Below are 12,422 nucleotides of genomic sequence, written 5' to 3' on the forward strand. Positions count from 1 at the left end.
GGTCCTTTTACTAAGCTGCATTAATGGATTTAGCATGTTCTAAAGATTAGTGTTCGCTAAATGTCATGAAGCCCTTAGGAATGTAATGGGTTGCATTTGTAATGGGACCCTGTAATCCTGTGTTGTCCCAGGCATAAAGCTTAGACAGTGAGTCCACTAGAGACAAAGTACCTGTATATAATAAATGTACATAAGAATAGCTTTATTGGGTCAGACCAATGGTCCATCTAGCCCAGTATCCCATCTTCACAATGAACAATCCAGGTCACAAGTACCTGGCAAAAAAAATCCAAATAGGAGCAACATTCCACACCACTGATCCAGGGCAAACAGTGGCATACCCCATATCTGTCTCAATAGTAGGCTATGGGCTTTTCCTCTAGGAACTTGTCCAAACCTTTTTTTTTAAACCAGCTACATTAACTGCTCTTAACACATTCTCTGGCATTCCAAAGCTTAACTGCATTCCAAAGCTTAACTATTCTGAGTAAAAAAATATTTCCTCTTATTGGTTTTAAAAGTATCTCCCTGTAACTTCAGTGAGGGCTCCTTTTACTAAGGTGCATTAGGGCCTTAACGCGCGGAATAGCGTGCGCTAAATTGCTATGCACGCTAGATCTTAATGCCAGCATTGAGCTGGCGTTATTCTAGAAGTACACCATGCAGTTTAGCGCTTGGTAATTTTGTGCATGCGCTAAAAACGTTAGCACACCTTAGTAAAAGGAGCCCTGAGTGTCCCCTAATCTTTGTAATTTTTGATGGAGTAAAAAAATCAATCCACTTGTACCCATTCCGCACCACTCAGGATTTTGAAGACTTCAATCATATCTCCCCTCAGCCATCTCTTTTCCAAGCTGAAGAGCCCTAACATCTTTAGTCTCTCTTCATACGAGAGGAGTTTCATCCCCTTTATCATCTTGGTTACTCTTCATTGAACCTTTTTGTAATTCCGCTATATTTTTTTTGAGATAAATCAACAAGAATTGAACACAATACTCGAGGTGAGATCGCAACATGGAGCGATACAGAGGCATTATAACATTGTTAGTCTTGTTTACCATCCCTTTTCTCATAATAATTCCTAGCATCTTGTTTGCTATTTTGGCTGCCACTTCACATTAGGCAGAAGGTTTCAGCGTGTTGTCTACAATGAAACCCAGATCTTTTTTTTGGTGCAAAACGATGTCCACGCATAGGTTGTTTCAACTTTGGAAAAAGGTCAGGCATTCTTGAATCGCATTGTTGCTATTGATTAAACGTGGGTCAAAGACTTTGAGCTGGAGCTGAAATCACAGTCCAACGAGTAGAAAGCTCTATCTTCTCCATGACCAAAAAAATGTCGATGAACTCAATCAAAAGTCAAACAAATGATGATTTTTGCTTATGATCATGAATGCATCATCATCACAGACAAAGTTCCATGTGGAAGAAGCGTCACAGCAGTGTATTATTGTGATTTTTTTGCAAAAAATGCACAGACAAATGCACAAAACCCAACCTCAGTTGCTCTTGGCTGGGCCACTCATTCTTCATGACATTGCTCGCCCGCACATAGGGAATGTCGTCATTGAAAAACTACGCGAATATGGCTGGGAGATGTTACCTCATGCTTCCTATAGTCCAGACATTAGTCCACCAGACTATAACCTTTCTCCAAAGTTGAAACAACCTATGCGTGGACATCGTTTTGCATCTCTGGAAGAGCTTTCTTCTGCCGTTACCTGAGTCATTCGGCAACTGAACAAAAATGGTGTCTTGGATGGAATAATGAAGCTTCCTGGACGTTGGGACTCGGTTATTGCAAAGCAGGGGAGACTATATTGAAGGATTGTAAAGAAATACTTGGAAAAAAAAAACCATGTAAATTTTTTTTTAAAAATAGTGTGCATTATTTATGAAATGACCCTTGTAAATAAGTTAAATAGCACCTGCCCCAAAACAGATCCCTGTGACATTCAACTATTTACCCTCCTCCATTGAGAAAAATGGCAATTTAACCCTACCCTCTATTTTCTGTCCAATAACCAATTCCTAATTCACAACTGAACATTGCCTCCTATCCTATGATGCTTTAATTTTCTCATGAGCCTCTCATGAGGAACTTTGTCAAAAGCTTTCTGAAAATCTAGATATGCTGTATCAACTGGCTCACTTTATCCACATGTTTATTCATACCTTCAAAGAAGTCAAGCAAATTGTTGAGGCAAGATCTCCCTCGGCTGAACCCATGCTGACTCCGTTTCATTAAATCATGTTTGTCTACGTGTTCCACAATTTTATTTTTTATAATTGTTTCCAATATTTTGTCCGGCACTGAAATCAGATTTACCGGTTTGTAATTTCCCAGATCTCCCCTGGAACCCTTTTTAAAAATTGCCGTAACATCGGCCACCCTCCAATCTTTAGGTACTACAGATGATTTTAGTGACAGGTAAGAGATCACTAATAGCAGATCAGGAATTTCATGTTTCAGTTCTTTCAGTACCCTTGGATATATACATCTGGGCCAGGTGATTTATCACTCTTTAACTTGTCAATTTGGCTTAGTATGTCTTCCAGGTTCATCAAGATTTCTTTCAGTTCTTAAGCATCGTAACCCTTGAAAACCATTTCTAGTTCAGGTAGATCTCTTACATCTTCTTGCATAAAGACCAAAGCAATACATTTATTCAGTCTCTCTGCTATGGCCTTATCCTCCCTGAATGCCCCTTTTGCTCCTTGATCATCCAAAGGTCCCATGTATTCTCTCACAGGTTTTCTGCTTCTGCTATACCTAAAAAAAATTGCTTTGGTTGTAGCACAAAAAGGCAGTATGTCAAAATCTAATAAACATTAAACATAATAAATGTAGGTTTATGTATACCAGCTTTTTGGTCTCACATATTAGGATGTGCACAGCACACATGAACCAGAATGCATATAAATATCAGCTTCACAAAACTTTTATGTGCAAGAAATTTTTGCAAGACTAGTACTTATGCACAGAACAACATCCCAGATATACACTACAGAACCTTTGTGTGTATGTGTCTGGCAGGCTTTCCCCCTGATTAGTGCACAAATTTTGCACGTATGAAATTTCCATCTCTTTAGCTTACAGCATTGATACCCTATATTTGTTAGTCATTTCATGGTAGAAAGTCACATACTCATCTAGAAGCTTGCAGTTCTACTGCATGACTTTCTGCCTCCAAGGGCCTGATTCTACATCTTGTAGGTGCCGTTAGCAGAATTGTGACTTACATCTAACATAGGCGCTGGGGTATAGACCAGGGTTTTGCAGGCCACGCCCCCAGGACCACCCATTACTGCCTCTGCCACACCCTGTTCTGCCCCCGGCCCTGCCCCACAGACATATCTGTGCATGTGTGGATGTAACACAATGACATCACGTGCAGGTGTGCGTGCGCATGATGTCATCGTGTTGCATGCGCGGATGCCCCTTCCAGACACAATTTTGTTGGGAGGCTTTCTAAAACCCGGGCAAAGTGCCAGGTTTTGAAAAGCCATCCGGACCCTCGGACATGTCCAGGGAAATCCAGACGTCTGATAACTCTACCGGTGCTTATGTTTGACGTCTAAGGTCATTTCTGGCATAAATCACACCTACTTTAACCTTAGGCGCCATTAGGCACCTCTGTAGACACTATTAGTGTCTGGTTTTGTAGGCTTGCCTCCTATAGTCTGAATATCGGCTGGATGGTATCTCAAGCCAAAAAGTGGTGGGAAAAGACCAAAACTAGATGTGGTTCAAAAATAGTTTTGATGATACCACACCACCTGGGGGTTAAAAACATGTGCCCGACTTCATCACATTTTGCTGTAACCAGGGTTGCATCAGGGGCAAGTGTTACTGTGAGAACAAACCTAATGTTAGTAGAATAAGAACATAGAAAGGCACAGTATAAATATATAAAATAATACACATTTTAAAATGAGCATGTGACTAGGCATTAATAACAAAGACAGACCGAAACCAAAACTGCCACTGAAACTATCTGAAAGCATTCAGCCAAAACTAAAACTCATCGCCTCGTTTCAGCCAAGACTGCAAATTCAAGTTTGGTTGTGTGAATGTGAACCAGTGAGGGCCACTGGGGATTGCCAGAGCTTGCAGACTGCATCCCTCTGCTAAATCCACAGTATTAGGGTTACCAGACATCCGGATTTCCCCGGACAGCTTTTCAGAACCCGGCACTTTGACCGGGTTTTGAAAAGCTGTGCCGGGCAGGGAGGAAGTCCCCTCCCTGCCTGACAGCGGGCAGCAGGGGACGGGGCTAGGGCGGGCTAGAGGGTGGGATTAGGGCAGGGATGGGCAGAACTAGATGGGCCTGGAGGCGGGGCTAGGGGGGCCTGGATTTTCCGAAAGGAAAACCATGCAACCCTACACAGTATCCAAGTCAGAATAGTTTAAATAATAAAATACTATATTATACATCCAAGCAAGGTAGCCTCCACACACATGGACCGCAGCTAATGAAAACTGAAATGAAAAGCCAGAGTGCTTTGATAGTGGCTGACTTCGCACCATGCTCAGGTTATCAGCTGATGTTGTAACTCCACAGAGAGGCTAATTTCTATGGAGCTTATCATCTCAAATTTTACAGACTTAAATCCTTGCTAAAATTTTGTATAAAAAATAATCCCAACTTTTCCCTGCCTACCTGCGCACCCCCGCGTAATCTCAATGCTGTAATCTCCATGCTCTGTTCACCTGTACTGATACCTGCGGTATCCACATTGTATTTCTACTTTACTGTATACTGTCTTGAACTGAAAAGGTATGACGGGATATAAATAAAGCTATTATTATTATTTGGAACACTCTATTTACCATGGAATGTTGCTACTATTTGGGTTTTTGCCAGGTACTAGTGACCTGCATTAGCCACCGTGAAGGTGGGCTACTGGGCTAGGTGTACCTAGTAAGGCTATTCTTATGTTTATATGAACTATTCTGCAATGTCATAACTGAATGATTTGTAAGCATTAAAAAAAAAAAGAAAAGCTTCACCCCCCCACCATGATTTCTGCACATTTTCTAGTGGTCTAGTGAAAGCCCATCGATGCCTCAGTTATGGCAGCCGTTTTCAGAGCAGAGCTGGAATGGACCTGGGATCAATCCTGACCCTATACCCCTAGTCTGCTAGGAGTTGTATGATAGGTCCATGGAGGCTTAAGAAAGGTGTTGGCACTTGCGGAGTGGGTATATGCAGGGGAAGGAGCAACTCCTGCTCGGGGGGAAGGGTGAGTGGTGAGGGAGGGAGACAAATGGAACAGATGTGTGGCTTGTTGTCTGGGTTTTATTTTTTTTCTTGTATGTGCGGCTCAACCAATCTCTGTGAGAGAAGGAAGGACAGTACGGTATTTGCTGCTATCACTAACCCTCTTTAATGGAATTTTTTAAGTTGTCAATGGTTATTTTGTATCATTTCCTAGAAGGGTGCACATTTACATAAAGGGTCTGTAATTTACATAAAGGGTTCAATAATTTCTCTAAGGTGAACTGCTTCTGCTTATGGTTTTTATAACTCTTTTATGAGCTGGAAATATGGAATTAGGGAGGGACCACAGATCTTTGACATTGTTTGCAGTGTGATCACTACTGATTGCAAAAATTTGAATCTAAGAAGTAGGACAACATTCACAGCCAGTCCTGAGTTTAATGATTTTTTTAAACCCATATTTCCTGGTTCTGAATTGTTGATAAATCCTATCCATGAATGATTGATCATTTATAACACCATATTTGTGATCATGATTGCTAATTGTGATTCCTTGTCCCATCTGTGCCCATAAAATATGGCCATTAATGTGATGCTCAAATCAAAACCCAGCAGTTGAATGACTGCAAAACTAGGTGGAGAAAAAGGCTGTATTAAGACTGTCAGTTTTAATATACAGAATATTTTTAGGCTCAGATTAGCATAAGAGAAACGGGAAATGGGATTTTATTTGAAGCCTGGACTATTTTATTAAAACACCTTGTCCAGCTGTGGTACGCTGTCAGAAAGCATCTTGAAAGAGTGTATGCAGTCCCCAAATGTATTTGCCACCTGGGTCGGGTTACCAGATTTTGTCGTTTAAAAAAGAGAACACGTGGCCCTGCCCCCACCCCACCTCCACATGGGCCTCATCTCTTCTTCCCTGAGCTCGGGGCCGCGCCTGGAGGTCCTCTGAGCGTGCGTGGGTGCGACACAATGATGTTGCATGCATATGTGCAAGTGTGTGATGTCATCTCGTCACATCTGCACATGCTCAGAGGCCCTCCAGACGCAGCCCCGAGTTCAGGCCTTCCAAACTCGGACAAGCTGCTGGGTTTTGAAAATCCATCTGGGTACCTGGACATGTCAGTCCTCTAAAACGAGGACATGTCCGGGTTTCCCTGACATCTGGTAACCCTACACCTGGGCAGTTGCATTTCAGCTGCTTGAAATGTAGTTTGGGCTCTTGAGTGTGTTGTCAGCAGTCACTGGGCGATGCTATAAACAAGCCACGGAGAAGAGCTTGTAGTAAATCAGGGTATGCCATCATGTATGATAACGTGTAGGTGAGCAAAGTTTGTACCCTTGTGCGCTGTCTGCGTTTTGGGAGTATAAATGGTTTAGAAGTATAAATGTTCCTGTAATCTTCTGGATATGACCAGAATCTTATCCTTTTGCAGTCCGCCTAGAACCGCAAGGTATTGGTGGAATAAAAGAAACTAATGAGAAAAATTGTCAAAATGTCTACGTTCATCACATCATTCTAGGGTAGCAACTGTAGAGCCAAGTAGTAAGGTCCATGAATAAGATACAGTGGGTGGAGCTCTGTCACTTCAGCTCCTTCTCTCTTACCTGTGAATAATTTTTCTTGTAATGGAATTCCATTTTCAATGTAAGGGTAGGGGGGAGGGAGACTAGAGATGTAAAAACAATTCAAGGCAATGGGGATTTTGGCTTTGAAAAAAGATATTGTTTTTGTTGGTTTTTTCCTTGAATGATCTTGGGGAAAATCTGAGGCAGATCTTTTTTTTATATTGATTTTCCAAACTTCAATAGTGCTATACTTAAAATATAACTTATAATACTACAATAAGAGTACATTCAGCTTACACGTATTCATAATCAACCATTTTCTCCCACCCAATGTTTATTCAATAAATTACAAAGACATAGATTATCGCAAAACCCTTATCCTAATCCAATTAATGATATCCTCCCCTTCACCCCCCACCCCAAGTGCAAATACCCAAAGAACAAAATTAAGACAGAAATTATCCCCCCTTTCCCCCTCCCCTTTCCCTGGATGTGCCTGGAAACAATTAACAAAAAAATTAACACATGATCAAAAACATACTATATTGAAGAAATGTAAGATGTCAATGGACCCCATACCGATCTAAATGAATTACTGTGCCCCAAATTATCAGCATTCATTCGTTCACATCTATAACTGGAGCACAGATTTGCCCACCAGAAAGGGAAATTTAAATGGTTGCAATTCTTCCAATTTCGGGTAATCATCTGGATGGCAATCCCGGTCATGATAAGGAAAAGCCGGCTCTTATATTGATCCATTGGGGGCTTAACGTGTAACAGTGTTCCACATATGACCGACTCTGAGTCCAATATATTGTTAATTCTACCCCATATTGACCTCCAGAAGTTAAGTATCAAAGGACAATAGAACATCAGATGATCCAGTGTCCCAATGTTTAGATGACAGTGCCAGCATCTGAGGCAGATCTTGATTTGAAAGGGATCCAGTAGGACAGTGGAATTCACTTCCAATTTTTATCTTGTTGATGAAATCTGAACTCCCTCTTTTTCCAATCAAACACACCAACAAATTCAAAAACTGTTCGATCAAATATAGCAAATTAAAATAGCAGAACATTTTCATTTATTTGCATATTTTATGGGAAATCTGAGGATTTTCTTTAAAACCATTTTTTTCAAATATGTTTGGGGTATATACTCTGTAAAAATCCCTTGGTTGAAAGTACAGCTTTAACCAAAGCAACATATTTCAGCATAGGAAGTGGCGATTATAGGGCTTTATAAGTCATAACACTTGGTATCTTATCAGTCTGAAGTATTTAATATCTGCATTTGTGATTGATCTGGAAAAAGTGGGACTTCTAATACCAGAATGCACTTGAGATGTAAATCCAAACATCAGGAATACAGAGATGCCAAGTAATCCAGGTCCAGGAGATACATTTTTTGATCAGTCCTATTTGGTACTTGCATCCCAGAGCAATGTAGGATTTGTGGTCTCGGATTCTACCGATGGAAATCAATGTTGCAGGTCCCATAATATATCATGATGGTGACCTAGCGAGGGTGCCCGGGGTGTTGGCTCTCCCCCACTCCTTCCTTGCATCCCTGCTGCGCACATGCCTTCCCTTTCATGTACCTATTTAACTATTCTACCGGCTCGAGCAGCATCTCTAACCTGCTGCCTGTGACAGCCTTGGCTCTCTCTCTGATGTCACTTCCTGGTTCAGTGAACAGGAAGTGACTTCATAGGGAGAGCCAAGGCTGAGGTTAGAGATGCTGCTCGCATCGGCGAAGAGCCAAAGAGGTATGGGGAGGGTGGAGAGGAGTAGAGTTGTCAATTTCTCTACCAAGATGGTGCCTGAGGTGGTCTACCCCCCTGTCGCTCCATTACTGCGCTACTGATTGGAATGTTAGCAATCAAGGACTGACCCAAAATCTCTTTCCCGGTTCTGGGTACCTTGGCAGCTCTAGAAATAGCTAAGAGTTTCCTCCAAAAAACTGGGCGACCCTGTGTAGGGTTGGGGTCCCTTTCATTTTAGCAAGACTAGGGTTACCAGATTTTCCTTCGGCAAAATCCGGACCCATGGCCATGCCCCCAGGACCACCCAGTTCCATCTCTATCATGCCATGTTCCGCCCCAGCCCCGCCCCCAGTTGGCATCTGCTCTTGCGCGGACATGACACAATGATGTCACATGCACACGCGCGTGTGTTTGTGATGTCACCGTATTGCATCTGTGCATGTGCAGATGCCCCTTCCCAACGCAATTTTGGCGGGAAGCTTTTCAAAACCCGGACAAAGTGCCATGGACATGTCCGGGGAAATCCGGATGTCTGGTAACTCTAAGCAAGACATGGTTAATGGAATTAACTGGGACGCAAGACTGACAATGGGACTGTATTCTCCCTCCTAGTTTCATTCTGGCCAAATTCTGAGTTCATCTCTCTATAGCAGGGATCTCAAAGTCCCTCCTTGAGGGCCACAATCCAGTCGGGTTTTCAGGATTTCCGCAATAAATATGCATTGAAAGCAGCGCATGCACATAGATCTCATGTATATTCATTGGGGGAAATCCTGAAAACCTGACTGGATTGCGGCCCTCAAGGAGGGACTTTGAGGCCCCTGCTCTAAAGCATGTTGGTTTGGGGTCCAAAATAGGACCATGTGTTTTAGAAAGAGGATAGGCGTTGCTGTTATGTATGTTTATTAAAAGTTTTAACTATATTAAAAACCAAGGAAAGAAAGGAACACCATTTAAAATAGGAAAGCAAAAGAAAAGAAGCATGGCTATGAACTTTCTTAGTAAACTTTTGGCTTACTATTCGGCCAGGGTGGTCAGCACTTTCTCTAAACATGGGTTGCCATGGCTGAATTAAAATCTGGAGCAGCTGGTGTTGAATTTCCAGATTCAGTGGTGATTGGTGATATTAAGACCACTGTCTAGATAGCAAATCTTATAAAGTTATGATAGCCTTATGTTGTCCTAACTTTAATCCAGCTAATTATCTAACTTCAGACTGAATATTACTGCTAACTAAATAACTCCTAACTCTGCCCAGGCTTTCCCCCTGGACTGGCCTAGCACTAACTGGCCAAAAGGGTTTTGTAAGGATATTGGCATTATCTGGAAAGTATTGCTGAATATTTGCAGATAGGCCCAAGTAAGGCATTTTTCTAGATAACTTTGAATATTGCCTCTTTTGTTTTTAATTCTACATTAGCATGTGTTTTATTGATGATAGAAAAGGGAAGGCTATGATTCACTGATTGACTTGTGTGTAGATACTTAAATGCCCTCTCATCTCATGTGGAAGGTCTGTCATCACTGGGAAACATTTTTTAAATTCCAGGCACTTGGCTCCTGGCCAGTGATGATTGTGCCCTTCTCTGTCTCTCGTTGTTTTTCTTATGGCATGTGTTTTGTTTTGGACGCAGGGCTGATGATTCCTGTCTTCTGTGTGGTGGAGCAGCTGGAAGGCTCTGTGGACTACGACAGCCGGGAAGAACACTCCGAGTTTGTGCTGGTACGTCGTGATGTGCTCTTCAGTCAACTGGTGGAGACAGCGCTGTTGGCTCTTGGCTACTCACATAGCTCTGCGGCCCAGGCACAAGGTACGGCAAGCTGCTCTGTGCAAGAGGACAGGTTTGCTGGATCCTGGAACGGGGCTTTGCTTAATTGATATTTCAGTCCCCACTCCTCTTGTACTAACAAGGAAAGAAGAACCACAGACAGTGAGATATGGTGTGAGCTAATCGTTTCAAACGATAGATGTTATAAAAGTATCAATGTCTACGCTTTTGGAACCAAAACAGAGGGGAGCGAGCAAGCAGAAGAGAGTTCCTGCAGTATTGATTAGGGCTTGCCCACTGGTTCACTTTCTGAGCCCATTTCTGGTTCTAGGGGAAGCTATGGATGTACAAAAAATATTCTCATTAAAAAAACAAAAACAAAATGATTTAAAAATTTTTGATTCTTTGGTTTTTGCCTTTTCACAAAATGAAATTGTTGATTTTCTGACACCTACCCTCCCCAACTAACATTATTTATTTCCCTTTATTTCTCATTTGTTTCATAACCATTTGCCACTGTTGCATGTAAAAAGGTGGCTTTGGGTCTCAGGATGACTGTTGTCTTGGAATGACAAAAGTGTGGCATTTCTCTGTAAAGTATTTGCAAATCTAAAACATGACTGAGCCATGGCTGTCAATGTATTTTGTAATATGCAGGCACGGAATATAAGTGTCATGGCCGATCACTACTGGCTATATTGATTGTGGTGCTATTTAGCCATTATATCTATAGATCCAAGATGGTTATTTTAAGCTTGCCAAAAAGCTACTGAGGCTGTAGCTGTGGTGGGTGATTTTATAAGGGGGTGCCTAGAGTAAGCTTGTTTTCAGGTGCCTCTTTTAAATCAATTTGTCTTTACAACACACTAGCTTAAATGGTAGAAATTGCACCTACAGTATATTGCAGGGGCCAACATTTACACCTGTCCTGGAGTAGGTGCAAATATTCATGCTTATAAGTTTATGCATAGATTAGTTTATTTGATAATCTATGTCAGTGGCATATTTAGGGGGGAGTTCACCCCAGGTGCCATGTTGGTAGGGGCACCTGCATCCCTCCTCTTTTCTGCCCGCTCCACCTCTTTCCACTCCTCCCCTCGCCACAAGTGCATCCTCTTCCCTCACCGTCGTGAGCAACAATTTCAACGTGTTCCTTGTGACTGCGTTTGCTTTCCCGCTGACATCACTTCCGGGTGCCACACATAGGAAGTGACATCAGAGGGGTCTCGAGGAGCATGTTGAAGTTGTTACTCGTGGTCGGGAACAACTAGAGGTACGGGGGAAGGGAAGGGGACATGCGAGGGGGGAGAGCAAGGAAGGAGCAGGGGGAGGGGCGCCTCTCACCCTCACCACGCCACTGATTTATGTGCGTACACGTGCCCAAACTCCTCCCCTGAGCACTCCCATGAAAAGCATGCACCATCATTTCAAGGCATATACTTTTCAACCAGTTAAAATTTTAACATAGATTATTACATGCATGAAAATAATTTGATAAATTTACCAGCACAGTAGATGAATATTTCTGCTATGCATATAGGGCTCCTTTTACTAAAATGTCCTAACATGGGTCTTTCTCATATGCTAAGCCTATTTTTACTATGTCCCCAAAAAGGGACCATTAGTGCCAGTGGCGTAGCGAAAGATGGAGGCGCCCAGTATCACGGCACTATGCACCCCACCTCCTGCACTCTTCACTGCCGCAGCTGCCCCCCTCCTACATTCCATCCCCACTGCATACGCTCCCCCCTCCAGCATACCTCTTCAAATGATCGCTGTCAGCGAGTAACATCTCTAACCTGCTGCTTGCGTCGGCCTCTGCTCTCCCTCTGACATCACTTCCTGGTGGACAGTGGAGAGGAGAGGAGGAAAGGTGCTAATGCCCCTACCAAGATGGCGACAGGGGTGGCCCGCACCCTCCAACCCCACTTGCTGCACTACTGATTAGTGCACAAGTCTTGCAAAAATAGTAATGCAAGCGCTCTTGCTTTTACAAATTAGCATGTGTTAATGTGAGTGTGCTGGCTGGTTAGCATTTCAGCACCCATTCCCTGCCTATGCTACACCTCCTTAAAAATTATTTAATAA

General features: G+C 42.6%; 1 protein-coding gene across 4 annotated transcripts in view; it reads left to right on the plus strand.

Annotated features, from left to right (window-relative positions):
- The window catches only part of SATB2 (SATB homeobox 2), a 436,014-nt gene that overhangs the window by 70,988 nt on the left and 352,604 nt on the right, over positions 1–12,422 (plus strand). For all 4 annotated transcript variants that reach the window (XM_033947177.1, XM_033947180.1, XM_033947179.1 and 1 more), the window contains one exon: positions 10,200–10,376. In XM_033947177.1, coding sequence (XP_033803068.1) covers positions 10,200–10,376 — 177 coding nt within the window. The remainder of the gene's footprint in view (positions 1–10,199; positions 10,377–12,422) is intronic.

This window comes from Geotrypetes seraphini, chromosome 5, assembly GCF_902459505.1.
Source record: "Geotrypetes seraphini chromosome 5, aGeoSer1.1, whole genome shotgun sequence".
In the NCBI taxonomy this organism is placed as follows: Eukaryota; Metazoa; Chordata; class Amphibia; order Gymnophiona; family Dermophiidae; genus Geotrypetes; species Geotrypetes seraphini.